Source organism: Eptatretus burgeri, chromosome 3, assembly GCF_056783735.1.
Source record: "Eptatretus burgeri isolate ZD-2024b chromosome 3, Ebu_testis_v1, whole genome shotgun sequence".
In the NCBI taxonomy this organism is placed as follows: Eukaryota; Metazoa; Chordata; class Myxini; order Myxiniformes; family Myxinidae; genus Eptatretus; species Eptatretus burgeri.
In genome coordinates this window covers 51,421,332-51,440,119 of record NC_140963.1, presented here as the reverse complement: position 1 = coordinate 51,440,119, position 18,788 = coordinate 51,421,332, and the positions used below count along the sequence as shown (strand labels likewise).

The 18,788-nt window shown below is 46.2% G+C and overlaps 2 protein-coding genes across 7 annotated transcripts in view; one reads left to right on the top strand and one right to left on the bottom strand.

The window, feature by feature from the left end:
• Positions 1-3,243, bottom strand: part of LOC147029864 (THAP domain-containing protein 2-like) — a 96,060-nt gene extending 92,817 nt beyond the window's left edge. For all 4 annotated transcript variants that reach the window (XM_085873292.1, XM_085873297.1, XM_085873294.1 and 1 more), the window contains exon 1: positions 2,678-3,243. Coding sequence is in view for 3 of the 4 variants with exons in the window: in XM_085873297.1 (XP_085729423.1) it covers positions 2,678-2,855 (178 nt within the window). In the remaining variant the exon portion in view is untranslated. The remainder of the gene's footprint in view (positions 1-2,677) is intronic.
• A 545-nt stretch (positions 3,244-3,788) lies between these two features.
• The window catches only part of LOC147029863 (serine/threonine-protein kinase OSR1-like), a 66,722-nt gene continuing 51,722 nt past the window's right edge, over positions 3,789-18,788 (top strand). For 2 of the 3 annotated variants that reach the window (XM_085873282.1, XM_085873281.1), the window contains exons 1-7: positions 3,789-3,938; positions 6,924-7,036; positions 8,987-9,095; positions 9,181-9,322; positions 11,643-11,698; positions 14,614-14,723; positions 18,662-18,763. In XM_085873282.1, coding sequence (XP_085729408.1) covers positions 3,821-3,938; positions 6,924-7,036; positions 8,987-9,095; positions 9,181-9,322; positions 11,643-11,698; positions 14,614-14,723; positions 18,662-18,763 — 750 coding nt within the window. In that variant the 5' untranslated portion in view covers positions 3,789-3,820. Of the gene's footprint in view, positions 3,939-6,923; positions 7,037-8,674; positions 8,749-8,986; positions 9,096-9,180; positions 9,323-11,642; positions 11,699-14,613; positions 14,724-18,661; positions 18,764-18,788 lie in introns of those variants that run through there. The other variant, XM_085873283.1, reaches the window with a different exon arrangement.

Genomic DNA, 18,788 nt, shown 5'->3' with positions numbered 1-18,788 from the left:
CCTTGAGATGGCGCGACACGATACACATTTACATAGAGAATTTGCGTCCTCCCCCCCCCCCCAAGACCACTGGAAAAGATTAAAAAAAATTCCCCAATTAATAAATTGGGGTCATGCTGATCCGATGTACCAAGTTTGGGTAAAATCAGCCCAGAACTGTAGTAGGAGTAGTGTGACAAACACACACAAACACGAGTCCGTCAATTACAGGAAGGACACGTTATGGAACTTTGCTGCCGGTTTTAATGTTGCATTCCTCTGTGAGCCTCAATAATCATTATAATTTTCTTCATAAATGTAAACTGTGAAATAAATACCTCAATTGATATATCCAGCAGGAGGTTGGTGATGCTTGCCCACAATCATAAAACTTCTATTTATTATGTAAGTACGTACTGTCATGATAATGGTTTGTATTGTGTTTGGATGTTTTTGAATACATGTAACTCCACTGTACGGCAACTACTACTACTACTACTACTTCGAAGATGGCTGATTAATAACCGAGCACCAGCCACTCTGCCATAGTAGTGATCCATAATCACGCCAGTTTGTGTTTCCTGGGCTCGACGACGTGACACGCACGAGCACGGTGCGTTATTGCTTACAATGTACAAGCATACCCCACGAGTCAGAGATAAATTGGATGTGACACAGAACACATCTCCATTTACGTAATGGAGCAAGTGTATGTATGTATGTCCGCTCTTCACCTATTGGTTGGACAGCTGACCTGACATCACCCACAATTATAACCTGAAATACTTAACGGAAAGTGCCCAGAGGACGCTGAAGATTCAAAAGACCAGGAAGACCCAAAAGATCATGAAGACCCGAAAGATTCAGAAGAGCTCGAGACCCCAAAAGACCCAGGAGACCCAAAATACCCCCACAGATCAAGAAGACCAGGAAGACCCCAGAGACCCAAAATACCCCAAAGTCTTGAAAAACCCGAAAACTCATAAATACCCAAAAGACCCCAAATGCCTCAAGTACCCAGAAGACAAAATAGCATGAAGACCAAAAATACACAAAAGACCCCAAGGAACCAGAGGACCTAAAAGACCTTAAAGACTGAGAGGACGCAAAAGGCTCGGGGATCCAAATGACCTGAGGACACAAGACCCAGACGATCTTTTGGGTGTCTGAAATTGCACTACTCCTACAGTTGTGGGCCAATTTCATCCAGACTTGCTACATAGGACCGAGGACACAAAAGACCCAAACGAACCAAGGCATAAAAGACCGAGAGGATCAAAAGACCCGGCGGACCCAAAAGACACAATGGGACTATCATGGACCCATGGAAATTCTGCATAATGTAAAATGTGACTTCAGGTCCCTAACCCTCTTAAGGTCCCACACCCACACACAATCCAATGTCCTTAACCCCCCTCGCACCACATCCAAACTCTGTGCTCCCCTCCCCATTCTTGCAATCCTCAAAACCCTCGATCCCAACTCTGTCCCCTCTCTGCCCTCCCTCCCCAAGGCCAACTCTGTCATCCCCTCCCCCTTTCTTCTTAAAGTCCTCAATTGCCCCAAACCCCAAGTACTCAATCCTCCTTCCAACCCCCAAGTCCATCTCCCCCTTCCCAATGTCTCATTCTCCCTCTTCCCATTCAATGCATCCTCACCCCCAACTCACTGATCTTCTCTCCCCATTTCTTCCTGTTCTTAACAACATTACACAAATATATACACAGGGAACTTTGGCGCATGAGAAGGCTATTCGGCCTATCATGCCTGCGTTGTTCCTGCTCCTGTTTTTTTTAAAGAACAATGTTAAAAGTCAATAAAGATGGAACGTTAAATTCACAATCACTTCCCCCTTCCCTCATCCTTACGAGATAATTCACGGACCGGTGTTTGTGTGTTTGTTGTGGACCGATTCCATCAGCAGAGTACCCGACCCCAATTAGTGTACATCGTCTCCATGCACTAAGCGATTAACGTTGCAGCAAAAGGTAAGGCTCCGCCATATTGAGTTCCAAAAAAATCATGGCTACCACGCACGTGTCACGCAAACTTCTGGGCTATTTCCATGGATTAGATGATATTTCTCAGAAGAGGTCCTGCGAAAAACTGAACCTGTGTGGTTCTGAACTTTCAAGAATATGGACGCTTACTCATATTATGTCGCTGGGTTTGTTAGTGACATAATCTCGACGAAAGCTGACAATAACTGTATTATCGTGAGGGCAAAGATCAGCCTGTTTTCTGTCATTTCACTATTATTGTATTATCGTTGTTGCTTGTTTTGTTCAGCAACCAGAGTCACTTTTTTTTTAACCTGACTGCTGCCACAAGTTAATTTCAAGTGAAGTTCTTGTCTAAATGCTAAGTTTGTAGAAAATCTTCGTTCGTCAGTTTGCTGACAGATACATTATATTTTTCCCATGACAAACATCCGGTGTAATGCCACGCTGATGTGGATATTTCCAAGGGATAGTTTTTTTTAACGTATTATACATAATGATGTGACTTTCTGTGGTGAAACAACTCAGAACTGTGCGCGTTAGGCGGCTGTGAGAAAAGGCGATCTGGCCTATCTCATTCTGTCAATAAAACAAGGGATATAATGCATTTTAATGAAACAAATCAGACGATATTTTTTGTAACCACCAGCTATTTAATACCAACCACTGAAATAACGTATCAGAAATTAGTTTCATACCGGAGACAAAATGAAGGCCGCACAACCAGTCAGGTTCGCCAGGACGCCATTTTTCTCTTCTCAGAACCGATATCCAAAGATGTCGTCGGTCTACTTCGGCGGGAAAGCGGTAAAACTGCCCTCCAGAGCCTTTAGTATATCGCTGAGTACATCCCGGGGCACAACAACTCTTACCCATTTGCAGAAAAAAAAATCGCTTGCTTGGGAATAACGGTGGAGTTGAAGTGGAGACTATCGGTTGTCATGGACGCGGTCATACTTTCTTGCCACTCAATATGGCGGAGCTGCCACAGTCACGTGACCGGTGACGTCATCTGAATAAGGCCCATAGTGAAATGAATGCGAGGGAAAAACCTTCGGAGTGTAGGCTTTATTTCACTTGATTGGAACCGCTTCTACAGACACATCAGGGAATACATGTGCAGCAAGGTATACACGTGCAGGCGATCACCGCAAAATAAATCAGCAATTAGCACAGAGTCCGGAATACTCTCAATTCTACCATTCAACGAGCACCAAGTGAACCGCCGCCGTAAATGACAATGCCCCAAGGACCATCCTAGCGACCGCGCGGAATCTCGGTTTTATCTGTCCCGTGTACGAGCCGCGTGACACGTGATCACGCGTCACGTCCTTCAATTCATCACACATAGGAGTGTTTTTTGTCTTTGCCCGTGGTCTTGGTGGGGGAAGGAGGGGGAGGGACGCAAATTCTCCATGTAAATGTGTATGACGTAGCGCCACATACACGTGGGGAGGGTATTACAAGTCTCCACCATTTGCAGAACAGTATTCCTGTCTCGGTGTTTTCCAGTGCAGTGAGGTGTTTTGAATTATAAGCAGTAGGTATGTTTTTGCTTCATGCACATAACTTCATGTTTATTTTGCCTACATAGTGCTGTCAGTTACCTATACACCGCCCAAATAAAGATATGCGTCAGAAAAACGTGTTGCTTGCTTGGAACAAGATCACCCGTCGGTCGGGTACTCTGCTCGTAAATATAAAGAGCAACAGTCGCAAAACGTGCGACATTGTGCGTCGTGACGTCAAACGAGGGGAAATGAGACGTTCGTAATGAAGACGCGTCATTGCAGCCTTTCAGCTCTTGAAGACGTCATGACATCATCACGCTGGAAACGTTCATGCGTAAGAGGCGTCTGCCGGAAGAACGGGCGCGGTTCGACGGCATGGCGGAGGAGTGTGCAATCCCTGCATTGTGGTCCAACGTGCGTGAAGAGTACGAACTGCAGGAAGTGATCGGTACGCGTTGTCTTTCTCCTCCCGAGCGAGTCGGCCACGTTGGCGCTTGTTCACGAATTACGGACTCCGTGTCATCGCGTGTTTCCGACATGTGGGGTCTCATGCTCGGGCCGACTCCGCATTGCGCTCACTATGCTAACAATAAGCACTCACTCCACTCCATGGTACGACTCTTAATTATTATTGTTTATACTAACACCAAGCACTGGTTTGTTTCACGAACACCGAACACTCAGTTGTATCATTGCAATAACGCTCTAAACACTAACCACAATCTGAAGACAACCACGATCTGAACACTAACCGCTATCTGAACACTAATCGCTGTCTGAACACTAATCGCTGTCTGAACACTAACCGCTATCTGAACACTAACCGCTTTATGAACACTAACCTCTGTCTAACCACAAACCGCTGTCTGAACACGAACCGCTATCAAAACACTAACCACAATCTGAACACTAACCGCTGTCTGAACACTAACCGCTGTCTGAACACTAACCGCTGTCTGAACACTAACCGCTGTCTGAACACTAACCGCTGTCTGAACACTAACCGCTGTCTGAACACTAACCGCTATCTGAACACTAACCGCTATCTGAACACTAACCGCTATCTGAACACTAACCGCTATCTGAACACAAACCGCTATCTGAACACAAACCGCTATCTGGACACGAACCACTGTCTGGATACGAACCGTGATCTGAACAATAACCACGATCTGAACACGAACCGATATCAGAACACTAACCACTGTCTGGACATGAACCACTATCTGAACACGAACCGCTATCAAAACACTAACCACGATCTGAACACAAACCGATATCAGAACACGAACCACTGTCTGGACACGAACCACTGTCTGGACATGAACCACTCTCTGAACACAAACCGCTATCTGAACACTAACCGCTGTCTGGACACGAACTACTATCTGAACACTAACCGCTATCTGAACACGAACCGCTATCTGAACACTAACCACTATCTGAACACGAACCGCTATTGCATCACGAAGCACTGTCTGAACACAAACCACTTTCTGGACACTAGCCACTATCTGAACACTAACCACTATCTGAACACTAACCACTGTCTGAACACGAACTGCTTTCTGGACACTAACCGCGATCGAAACACAAACCGCTGTCTGAACACGAAACACTTTCTGAACACTAACCGCTATCTGAACACAAACCGCTGTCAAAACACGAACCCCTATCTGAACACGAACCGCTATCTGGACACAAACCATTTTCTGGACACTAACCACTATCTGAACACTAACCACAATCTGAACACGAATCGCTTTCTGAACACTTACCGCTTTCTGAACACTAACCACGATCTGAACACTAACCATGATCTGAACACTAACCACTATCTGAACATAAACCACGATCTGAACACTAACCACTTTCTGAACACGAACCACTATCTGAACACCAACCGCGATCTGAACACTAACCATGATCTGAACACTGATCACTGTCTAAACACAAACCACTTTCTGGACATTAACCACTATCTAAACACTAACCACAATATGAACACTAACCACGATCTCACCACAATCTGAACACTATCCACGATCTGAACACTAACCACGATCTGAACACGAACTGCTTTCTGAACACTAACCGCTGTCTGAACACGAACCGCTGTCTGAACACGAACCGCTGTCTGCACACAAACTGCGATCTGCACACAAACCGCTGTCTGGACACGAACCGCGATCTCAACACTAACCATGATCTGAACACGAACCGATATCAGAACACTAACCACTCTCTGGACACGAACCACTATCTGAACACTAACCGCTATCGAAACACGAACCGCTGTCTGAACACAAACCACTTTCTGAACACGAAACACTTTCTGAACACTAACCACTGTCAAAACACCAACCGCTGTCTAAACACTAACCGCTTTCTAAACAGTAACTGCTAACTGAACACAAACCGCTGTCAAAACACTAACCGCTTTCTAAACACTAACCGCTTTCTAAACACTAACCGCTTTCTAAACACTAACCGCTTTCTAAACACTAACCGCTATCTGAACACAAACCGCTGTCTAAACACTAACCACTTTCTGGACATGAACCACTATCTGAACACGAACCACTTTCTGGACACTAACCACTATCTGAACACGAACCGCTTTCTGAACACTTACCGCTTTCTGAACACTTTCTGCTTTCTGAACACTAACCACGATCTGAACACTAACCACGATCTGAACACTAACCACGATCTGAACACTAACCACAATCTGAACACTAACCACGATCTGAACACTAACCACGATCTGAACACGAACCACCATCTGAACACGAACCACTTTCTGAACACGAACCGCTATCTGTACACTAACCGCTATCTGGACACGAACCACTGTTTGGACACGAACCACTTTTTTAGCACTAACCACATACAACTGTTGACACGAGTACTAAATGCTCACTTTAATACACGTTACGCGAACCTCAGGCTCCCGCGGAAACGCCGGCCATTCCCAGGCACAGGCGGCAATACTTCTTGCTGGAATTATCACAAACATTGAGGAACTGCAATTTACAAACTCCCATTACTGACTGACTGAACAATAGAGTTAGTCATGAAATGTGTGTTAACGCACAACTCGTAGTTGAATATTTTAATCCCATGGTCATCAGACCTTTACCTCTCGCACCCCAGGTCATCCAGCAGGAAAGTGATAACATTGTTGAGCACGAGACCCAAAATAAAAGCCACGTGGAGCTCGTTGACCTGGTGAATTATGGTAGAGGAGAAAGATTGGAAATTCACAGCGGACAGGGGAACTCTGTGAGGTTTTGAGAAGCCATCAGGGGACATGGACTTCGAATTTGAACTTACTTTCCACGAAGCATGGATACTTGTCCAGTGACACTGCTGCCTTGTTTTAAATCTGCCCGACCTCCCCCCAACCCCCCCCCCTCCCATGCTTTTCCAGGCAGCGGTGCAACAGCAGTGGTGCAAGCCGCGCTCTTCAAGCCACGGAATGAGCGTGTCGCTATCAAGCGAATAAACCTTGAGAAATGCCAGACCAGCATGGATGAGCTGCTGGTGTGTACAGCTTGATTCTGTATCAAGGCTTGGATTGTTGCGCTGTTTGATGCTGAGCTCTATCTCTCACTTTCACTATAATCTATATAACCTTTCATCTCTGTATTTATCTCTTACATGTCTCCTTTCTACCCCTCCCTTTTCTGCACGCACACCCTTTTCCACCCCTCTCTCACCCTTTCCACACACACCCCTTTCCACACACACCCCTTTCCACAATCCCCCTTTCCACAATCCCCCTTTCCACAATCCCCCTTTCCACACTCCCCCTTTCCACACTCCCCCCTTTCCACACTCCCCCTTTCCACACTCCCCCTTTCCACACTCCCCCTTTCCACACTCCCCCTTTCCACACTCCCCCTTTCCACACTCCCCCTTTCCACACTCCCCCTTTCCACACTCCCCCTTTCCACACTCCCCCTTTCCACACCCCCCTTTCCACACCCCCTTTCCACACCCCCTTTCCACACCCCCCTTTCCACACCCCCCTTTCCACACCCCCCCTTTCCACACCCCCCCTTTTCACACCCCCCTTTCAACACACAACACTTTCCATACACCCTCCATCATTTCCACCACCCCTCACCCTCACCACTAAGAAACATTAACATTGTTTGTGGGGTGGCGGTGGGGACAGTTGTTCTTTGTCGATTCCAGGATGACAGGTATTTTTAATTGGAATTGTATTGTTATCTCCAGTGGAGGAGGTTATGTTTTCATCCTTTTTCTGTCTGTCTCTGTGAACACGATATCTCAAAAAGTTGTGCACGGATTGGGATGAAATTTGGAGTGCACGTTGGGTGTGTGACAAGGACAAATTGATTCCATTTTGTTGAAGATCCGGATTCGAGAACTTATTTATTTTTGTCGGTGATTCTTCACCATTGAGAGGTTGGGGCCAAAAACGATATACAGTATAATACGATATCTCAAAGCGTTTGGACGGATTTGGACGAATCTTGGTGGAGAGGTTGAGCGTGCGACGAGGAAGAACGAATTCAATTTTTGGTGAAGATCTGCATCTGGATCCAGATCTGAGAGTTTTAAAACGTTTCAAGTAAGTTTTCACCATTGAGAGATTGTGGAAAGTTGTGGACGAGTTATGACACAACGAGGTGGATGAGTTGGTGAGGTTACCAGAACAAGCCGATTCGATTTTGCTTACGGTCCGGATTCAGATTCAGCACATCAGTGGGATACAAAATGTAAACTGTTGAGCCTGGCGGAGGGATGCGCTCCACCGAGTGCCGTTCCAGTTTAACATGCGACATCTTCCCCACATTTACATTCGTTACCGCGTGTAACTTTAATTGAAAGGTGTGCGAAGGAAGCATTGCATTTAACAGCTTCTTCACTACAAAGGATGAGTCCACATACACAGTCTGAGTTCCTTCTCTATACATCCTTGCCTATACTCCATTACGACCCAATTTCCTTGTGGATATATAGCATGACTCCTCTCTTATTCCCTTTGCAGCTGTGGCTTCAGTGTAACCACTTTTTTTCGTTGTTTGGTTTGTTTTTAGCCAAATACATTTGATACACAAGGCAGGCACGTGCTAAGAGCAGGCTAACCCTCAGTAACTAGTCACAAGATTGCCGTTATCTTTGAGGTTGTCCTTTCAGATTACTTTGGCCTCATTTCTGGAAAGATGTCTTCACTTGTAATGCAGGGCTGTGGTTGACTTGGAGCGATGACCGGGGATTGATTTGTAAGACTTTATCGCTGTAGTTTGTACACCGTGATGACTCTTTTGGTATGTAGAAGCTTTGTTTGCTTTTGAGGGTGCTCGGTGGAAAACTGTGTGTGTGTGTGTGTGTGTGTGTGTGTGTGTGTGTGTGTGTGTGTGTGTGTGTGTGTGTGTGTGTGTGTGTGTGTGTGTGTGTGTGTGTGTGTGTGTGTGTGTGTGTGTGTGTGTGTGTGTGTGTGTGTGTGTGTGTGTCTCTCAGAAAGAGATCCAGGCTATGAGCCAGTGTAATCACCCAAACGTAGTGAATTATTTCACATCGTTTGTTGTGAAGGAGGAACTCTGGCTCATCATGAAGATTTTGAGTGGAGGTGAGCATTTGGCTGCGTTTTGTCCACGCGTACGCACCTACCTGCATCGCTTGAGGTGGAAGAGTACCTGTACGTGCCTTCTCAGGCTCCGTGCTGGACATCATCAAGCAGATCGTGCAGAAAGGGGAACATAAAACGGGTGTGTTTGACGAAGCCACCATAGCGACCATCTTGAAGGAGGTCCTGGAAGGTCTGGATTATCTGCACCGTAACGGCCAGGTCCACAGGTGAGTCATAGTCATTTGAAGATCGTGCAGCCCGCTTTTACTGAGATTGTTTATGGGAACAAGGGTGTTGGATGTGGATTAAGGCTTTCTCTTTATCGGTGGTGTTGGGGTGAATAATAAAAATTTTATTTTCTCAATTTTTTTCCGTCTGCTCGCATTGCTTGGTGGACGTTAAAGATCCCACAGTGATCTTCGTGAATAGTAAATGAGCTATCGCTGGCACCCTGAACAAATTCCAAATTCCTGCCCGAACTTTAGTTGAATGTCAGGCCTGACCTACCGGTTCTTTAACGACTTGTTCCAAACTTCCCCCCGACCAACCCCACAAGAAAGTGGGAGAAAATTGTGGCCATTGAAAGAGGAACAGGAATTGCTATTTAAATCTTGTATAGCATGTATGACATTTGATAAAATATCTTGATTCGCTTAACATAAAATCAAGTATAAGGAAAAAAAAAACATTTGGCAGGAATTGAAAAACTCAAATACATAATCTACTTGGTAAAGAAAAGCTTTTCAACGACAACAACAACCGACACTACCACCACCACCGATTACATGACAGAACTGTAAAGCTGTTCTTCGCCTGTCCGCCCGTGCAGCGAGATGGGGTTTCGCAATCGCATCTCTCTTTCTCTCTGTCCAAAGCCAAAACTCTTTTATTTATTTATTTTTGAGCTTTTGTGATAAAACTTTCAACAAACATTTTATTATGAGAATGAATTTTACATTATTTTTTTTTTAATATGTTGTTTTTGTCAAGTTTAGTTTGAGTACAAAATGGACACGGACAGCCTTTGCATTTTGGGATGCTTTCTCGTTTTGCTCTGTTATGGTGATCGATGGAGGTCCAAGAAGAATACATCCAAGTGTCAATTGGCAACACAACTGGCTCACCGTGTCGGGCCCATGGTGATCTCTCACGTCAGAACTCCTCTCTCTCTCTCTCTCTCTCTCTCCCTCTCCCTCTCCCTCTCCCTCTCCCTCTCCCTCTCCCTCTCCCTCTCCCTCTCCCTCTCCTTCTCCCTCTCCCTCTCCCTCTCCCTCTCTCGCCGCGAAATCGCTACCGCCACGGACTCTTGAAAATTATTATTAATGGGCGACAACAAAAGATGAGGTTTTTCTCCACCCAAGTAACCGCTCGCCGCACTCCCTGCCCACAGAACCTCCGCTCGCTTTGTCTTGTCCAGAACATGCACAAGGAGGAGCCACGTTTCGAGTGACGTTCACAGGGTGAAGTTTATTCCAAAGGACCCTTGGAATGGGCAGCTCGTTCCAAAGGACCCTTGGGCAGCTCAACGCAGCTCCGATGTCAACCACCTTCACGTAAAACCAACTCTCGTACGACGTAAACGACGCGCAAAGTGCATACGCAATGCAAGGTCGTCATTGACGCACGCAGCCAAAATAGAGACCAGTTGGAAATAATTATTCGTATTCATGTGAGCGTTGATTTCAGGGTTGCGGAGGAGTTTGTATATCCAAATTGCGTGCATGGCCAGGACATTGAGACGATTCTTTAAAAGCTGTGCATTGTGAGAGCAATATTCACAAGGAAGTCTCCTCTCTGAGTTTACTCTATGATGAACACAAAGTTCAGTTTCACCTTCTGAGTATTGCAGTCAAGTAGTGCCGCCACCCTCCTCCTTCCTGTGCCCCTTTTTGGGGGTTACGTAATACTCTGTGCACTATTCCTTCATATTCCCCGATGAAGACTGCTCGGTGTTCAAAATGTTGGATCTGAGCCTTGCCTGTCTGGGCAGCTGTTCTCGTTGGTGGCACCTTACATTTTTGATGACTGAACAATTAATCAAATTGGAACACCATGCTAGCCAACTCGTTTCCATGGCTATCAGTTGTTCCATTGGTGAGCTATATGCTTGGTGTTGGCTTAATGGCTGGAATAGGTGGGGGGGGGGGGCTTGGGATCTTAGAGTCCTGAGTTCAAATCCTGCTCAGCTGTTGAATTAATACCAGGTGGGGTTAACTCAGCCTGTCATCCTTCTGAGGTTGGCAAAATGAGTACCAGCATGCTGGTGTCCTGTGTCGGAGTGGCGACCCGTCTAGGATTGTGCCCAATAGCCAAGGAGACTGCTGAGGCAGCACCATCGCTCTGGAGAGAGTATGGTCCCACAGATGGATGGATGGATGGATTGGTGAGCTGGAGACAAATTTTATGTCTGTTGACATTCAAAAGAGCTTGTTAATGTGTTTCCAAGTCCTTGATATTACATGTTTGCTTCTCTGGAAAGAAATGTATATTTGGACAATTTTTTTTTTAATTCCAATCACCTTATTAATGTTGGTTTTACCATTCCAGGGATGTGAAGGCTGGAAACATTTTGCTGGGTGAAGATGGCACAGTCCAAATTGCCGGTGATTTGTCCATTTCTCACACGTGTGGAATTGCACTGAGTTTTTATAAATATAAATATATAAATATGCACTGAGCATAAAATATTTTAAACAGAGAAATCTCGACTTGAAGAGGAGCTAAGTGACGGGGCTGGTTTTGTGGGACTTGGAACAGGAACAAGGTGACTGTCTTGCCAGGTTCACAGACTGACAGGTGAATATGTAGCCAAAGCATCACGTGATTGGCAGAAAGGAAAGGCAGCAGTGTGGTGGGGAAGGGACCACTGAGTTCATGTCGAAGAGAGCAGGGGTCGGTACAGGTGAAAGCATGAGGTGACTGCGGGCAGCACACTCTTTTAGGACTGGGGGGGGGGGGGGTTGAAACAACAGACAGTCTGTCCGACAGTCGACAATAGAGGGAAGAAGGAATATGTAGGTTCAGGTTAGATTTGGATTGGGTGGGAGAGGGTGGTAATCTGGTGTGGGATTCTGGGAAAATGTGTGCCTGCTGAGGGATGAGGGATGGTCGGAGCAAGGCCAGAGGCCAGAAGGGAGCCACTGAAAACTGAGATTCCAATAACCTGCATGCAGTGCGCTAGAAGCAGACCTTGGAACTGTGCCTCCAACTGCGAAATGTCAATAACACTGAGAAACCTGAACTATATCGCTTCCAGGGGGAGCAAGATGGGAAGCAGCAACCAACCCAGAGTGTGAACTGTACTCCGTGAAAGCATTGCCGTTGGATTGTTAGAATGAGTCTTTCTTGTGTGTTCTCTTCATTGTCACTGTTCTATCCTGTTTGCCAGAATGAACTGTTTTATGAGAATGTTTGCTGGATAAGTCAAATCAGATGCTGTGTGCTGAGGAATTAGCATAGGATGAGTGAGCATTTTGTGAGTCATGATTTGTTTGTTAAGTTCCACCTTTTGCTGCTGGCTGGGTTTGTGTCCTTGAGGCTTGGGGTCGTCTAGGTTCCTTTCGCATGCACTTCATCTCGTGGTCCATTGGTGTCACTTTGTCTCCTTATCCTCATGTGTCATTACCTCTGCCACCGAAGGTGAAGGAGGTTATGTTTTCACCCCTTTCTGTCTGTCTGTGTACAGGATATCACAAAAAATTGTGCACGGATCCGGATGAAATTTTGTGGACAGTTTCGGTGTGTGACAAGGACGAACGGATTAGATTTTGGTGAAGATCTGGATCTGGATCCGACCACTAGAATTTCGAAAGTGATTCTTCACCATTGAGAGATGGGGCCAAAAACAATATAGTACTACATAGCATGACATTTCAAAAATGTATTGGGCCCCGAGATGTTCTCATGAATCAGGTATTATGTGGTGGAGGTTGTTGCCATATGTATTCATCTTGTCACCCTTTCCTCATCAACCTTGCGACGTACAAGCGACTCCTTCACCTTCCACTTGTCATTCTTCTTGATGTGCGTCACAACAGACGTTTTGTCTTTTCACCTTAATGTAAAGCCCCAGGACCTTGTGACCTGTGTTTGGAAATCCATGATCTTTTGATACCCATTCACTGGCAAACTCTGGATGTTTTATTGTTAACTAGCTGGAATACCCATTCTACGAACGGAAGCAATTGATAAATATCGATGCTACCTTTTATTGCAAAACTGCACCACACCACAATATTCATAACTCGTGAAAACCGGTGGCTTTTCCATGGAAAGTTTAATTGAGAATTCTGTTGACATGTAAGATTTCTGTTGCCACTATTGAGGTCTATTTATCCGTCACAAAGAGCTCGATGTCTCGAGGAACAGCCACGCAAGACTAGGAGGGTCAGAGTTGCGGGAGCATGATCACGGAGAGTGTGAAATTAAAATTTCCATACGTAATTAAGACCTTTCCGTACAAAGTGTGAAATGAGTGTTCTCATTACCCTCTTCCAAAAAAATGAGACCGTCACCAAATGTCTTGTTGACTAAAAATCTCCAATTGTTCGCACTAGTAAAAATCTCCGACGTTCACACCACCAGTAATCACACCAGGTCGCCAAAGTTGAGGCTGTGGACCTTCCGCGCAATAGTCATGGATGTTTCGAGGTGGGGGAGAAATTTGTCAAGAGAAAACGATCGCTCCCAGGAAAACAAACAAACAAAAAAAACCTAGGCAGCGTATAAGCGTAAACCTCACTCGAGGACTGAAAGCCAAAAGGCTGAGACCTATACATGTGCTAGGGCCTTCTCAAGAACTGTGAATCCCACCATATGTAGACAAATATGGGCTTCGGCTTGCTTTACGGTGAAGGGAAAAGATAGAGAGGGCATGGCGATTGTGAATACTGTACAACACTTACCATAGCAGATGCCTTTGGCTTACCGCAGCTTGAAAATGTTGAACATATTATTTAGTTAGGATATAACTGTGGGTATAGTCAGGCCAGCTGTCCAGCCAATGGGTGGAAGACACAGCTCGGCTAATTGGACATGCTTGCCTTCGCCCATGTTATGTGTCACGTGATAGCTGTGAGCCAATCAGATTGTATATAAATTTTAAAAGCGAGAGAATAGTGGCCTTTAAAGGCTGATTTGGTGGATGTCAATACCTTGAGGACGATCCCTGGGTCAGACTTGTTTTGTGTGCCAAATGTGGTGGTTGTCTTTGCAAAAACCACGAACATACAGACAGACGACAAATTTTATTTACGAGATGATTGTTCGATCCCCGTTCACTGCATTGGAACAGGAACATCCACTTGTGCATTTGCGCTTTTGAAGATTCTCATTCCCATATGAAAAGAAACAAATTGCTTCCCATGAAAGCCAAATGCTGTGTGTTGGTGTTTTTCCCCCTTTTCAATGATGGCTTCCAAGTCAGCGATTTCCAGTGCTAAGTGTTCCATTACCAGGCCCGATGATTTGCACACGATGATGGTTCATTCGACGGTGCTTCCTTGCCGCTGTTTGGCAGATTTTGGTGTAAGTGCATTCCTGGCGACTGGTGGAGATGTGACAAGAAACAAAGTGAGAAAAACGTTTGTGGGCACACCTTGCTGGATGGCGCCAGAAGTTATGGAACAGGTAACTTACTCCCCTCCCCTCATCCCAACACTGCATCCATAATTGATGGATGTCGCTCAAATGTGATCGTTGTACTCGTGGGATTTATTGAACGACAATACAAAATAGAGCACAGAGGGAAAGCTCATTCAGCCCATTGTGCCTGTGCTGTCATTCCATTACATTATTACTTCATTTACATAGCATCTGCATCTCATTTGCTTAACATCCTTATTCCAATTTGTCTTTTTTTCTATTTCTGCAAGTAGTTTTATAGCAAGTTCTATTTAGCCATGGTCTTCACACAAGGGCTTACTCTTCTTTACAACATCCCCAGGAAATTTTACATCCCTGTGATTTAAGGCTGGATAGCCAGCCTTGTGTTTCCCTTCCATTGTTTTTATTAATTTGTTTTTGGGGATTGGGTCATGGGAGTGTTGCGGAATGCCACGTTGTCTCTGACGATTCTTCATTGCGTGTTTTGACAAAGAGCTGGCTCTGCAGACATGGCCATCATGGAGGTGTACCATCTATGAAACAAAGAGAACAGGAAGGCAATCTGATGTTCTTTGTTGCAACTTTTGCTGTAATTTCACTGTTCACATGATTGTCCCCCAGCAAGCTGAATCAGAGTGCAAAGCTTTAGAGCCCAAGTAAGTGCCCATGATGTTCAACCAAAATAGGGAATGCAACCGTCATGTTTCAAATGGGAAGGGACGTAAGAAAACGTCATCTTATTTTTTTTTTCTGTACACAATAGTATCCACTGTCTGGCCATTTTATAACACTTTCTACATTTCTGGATTTTGCATACGTTTATTAAAAATGCAAGTTAGGTCTTTCTCAGAGGCAAACATGCGACCAAATATCCAAATTTGATTGATCAAGTGACAGTGGTACATTATCACGGAGGTACTTTGTGACCAGCACACTTGCAAACTTCCTTCAAAAAACTGTAGGCATTGTGTATGTGGGTGGAATTGAGGGGGAGGGAAGAAGCAAATATTAAGCACAATACAAAAAGTGGTGCAACAGGCAAATTAAGTTGTGGCACATATTCATCAGCCCAGCCTTCTTTTTAAATGAGAGTTAGATCATGCTCTTCAGAGCTCGGGAGGTTGATCACAATGTCGAGAAACATTTGTAGGCTGGAACTGATATTGGATGGGTTGCTACTCCAGGACACGACCTACTTCTTCGACTTTTACTTCTACTTCAACTCGTACTCGTACTCGTATTCCTCTGAAGGTGCATTAATTATTTATTTGTTCAGAGTACTGGCAATAGCTCGCCTTCTCTTTGTGAATATGGTGTCGTGTCATGCACCTGTAATCCGGCTACTCGGAGGCTTGGGTTTGGGGATCACTTGAGGATGGATCACGAGACAACAGAGCAGCCCGGCTGATATGGTGGCACCCAACCAAGATTGTCAGGTCAGGGCAGATTAGATCTGTGACTTCCTACAGGTCAGGTCAGGTATGGGAGCATACGCCAGAGCAGCGCGTCACTGCATCCACTTTCCGCCGGTACTCCAGGAACCTCCGTCTGGCCATCCCCCAGGCAGATGCCTGGCCCATCCCCATCTCCTTGAGATGCCGATCAACCTGCTGCAACCAGAAGGCATGTGGTCGGCCCATTGGCCTCCTCCACTCACGAGACTCCCTCGCTGAGAAAATCTGGTGAGCAGGATCAGCGTCAGGAAAACGAGCCACATGTCCATACAGCCGCAGCTGACGCTCATGGACTATGCAGGTAACAAATCTCATTTGAGTCTCTCTCAGCAACCGCTCATTGGACAAAAAGTCCGACCAGCGATAGCCAAGGATTCTCCGAAGAGACCTGTTACAAAAGGAATTAAGTCTCCATCTCAGATCCTTGGTCAGAGTCCAAGTCTCGCATCCGTAGGGCAAGACTGGAAGCACCAAGGACCTGAAGACTCGGACTTTCATCCACCCGCACAGGTACCGGCAGCGCCACACCCCATTATCCAGTGAATCCATGACCCCCCCCCCCCCCCAGGCCCGACCCAGACGTCAATTGACCTCTGACTCACAGCCGGCAGAGACATGAATATCACTGCCAAGGTAAGTGAATCTCTCCATGACCTAAACATCCTCACCACAGACAGGACAGCAACATCCAAGATGTCAATGAAAGCCTGGATCTTAGTTTTGACCCAGGAAACCGGAAACCCCAGTGGCTCCGACTCCTCATTCAGCACCTCGAGAGCCCCCAAAAGGATATGTAAAGTCTCCACAAAGATGACTGCATCATCTGCGAAATCGAGGTCAGAGATCTTGACATTCCCAAACGATGCACCGCAGCTTGATCTCTCCGACATCCTCCCTATAATCCAGTCTATACAAGTGCTGAAAAGTGTGGGGGCCAGTACACACCCCTGACAAACTCCCATAACAACTGGAAATAAGTCGGAGATGGTACCACAACATCTCACAGCACTCTCAGTAGCAGAGTCGAGTTCAGACATCAGATCGATCAGTTTTGGTGGCACCCCACGAACACCAATAATCCTCCAGAGGGCATCCCGATTCACTGAATCGAACGCTTTACAGCGATCAACATCGGCTGCAAGCAGCCCCTGCCGAAACTCTCACCTGCGTTCGGTGAGGACACGAAGAGTAAGGACACGGTCAATCGTTGACCTCTTTGGTGTAAAGCCTGACTGCTCTGGACGCTGGTGCTCAAGCAGATGTGGCGAACCCTATCAAGAAGTGTCTGAGCAAAGACCTTGCTCGGCACTGAGAGCTGCGTCACCCCTCGGTAGTTGTTGCAGTCTTGGCGATCACCCTTCCCTTTCCAGAGAGGGACAGCAAGGTCCCTCCTCCAGTCAGTTTGGATGATGCCTGTGTTCCAGGCAGAGCACAAAATTGCATGCAACAACACGAGTGCAGCATTTCCACCAGCCTTGAGAAGTTCAGCATGGATGCCACAGATCCCTGAAGCTTTACCCCGTTTCAACCGGTTCACCGCAGCCTGTGTTTCCACAAGCGAAGGTGGACCAGAGTTGATTGGAGGGTCAGCAACAGGGATTGCAACACCTCTGACGTCCAACTCGACTGCTGGTGGATCAGCCTGGTACAACCGCTCAAAGTAATCGGCCCAGCGGGCCTTCACTTCAGACTCCTCTGTCAAGAGCCTACCACCCTCTGCTCTAACCGCAGTACACCGAGCGATGGGCTTGGATGAACACAATACGCGAATTCCCCTGTAAGCGGGACGAGAATCACTTGACCACAGGTGATGTTCTACCCCCTCACAGATTCCTCGCACATAGGCCTCCTTGTCCACCCTCAGTGCACGTACAGTTTTACGCCTCAGCTCCCTGAACAGCTCAGCTCTGCCATTCAGCCTGGCCCTGCGACTCTGGTCAATGGTATCCAGCGTCCCTTGAGAGACAAAATTCTTCTTTGCCCTGCGGTGAGTTCCGAGATGCCCACCGGCAACATCAAGAACGGTGGTCTTGAAGGCACTCCACAACTCTTCAGGACACCGTCGACCTGTTTAGTCCGTGTTTGATTCCCGACCCGACTATGAACTCTCACACTGGTGCTTCGTACTTCGGAGTATGCCGGTTTTTCGGAGGTGGTGTTAAGCCGGCTGCTCCTTCTGCTGGTATTTGCCAGTGGAGGTTAACGATAGCATGGCATCTGTTGGAAAGAGTCAGCCATTGTATGCCGGTACGCCGGGAAAAATTCTAAATTCCTATCAAAATCGCAGGGACACAGGCCTCGCTAATGATGCAACCTGCAGACTGAATTGCTGAACAAAGCATGTATTGACTGAAATAGAATGTTGCTATGATTGGTTGGTGTTATTATTGTTTCTATATCTTTTGTAAAGACCTCTGTCTGCACCAACATGGATTAATCCGTTTAAAGAGTTGTTTGAGCTCCTTGCGATGAGATTTATTCTCTCTTTCGTTTCCGTTTGTTTTCTAGGTCCGTGGCTACGATTTCAAAGCCGACATTTGGAGTTTTGGCATCACTGCTATCGAATTGGCAATTGGAGCTGCGCCATATCACAAATACCCTCCCATGAAGGCAAGGCCTGCCATGAACCTCTCAA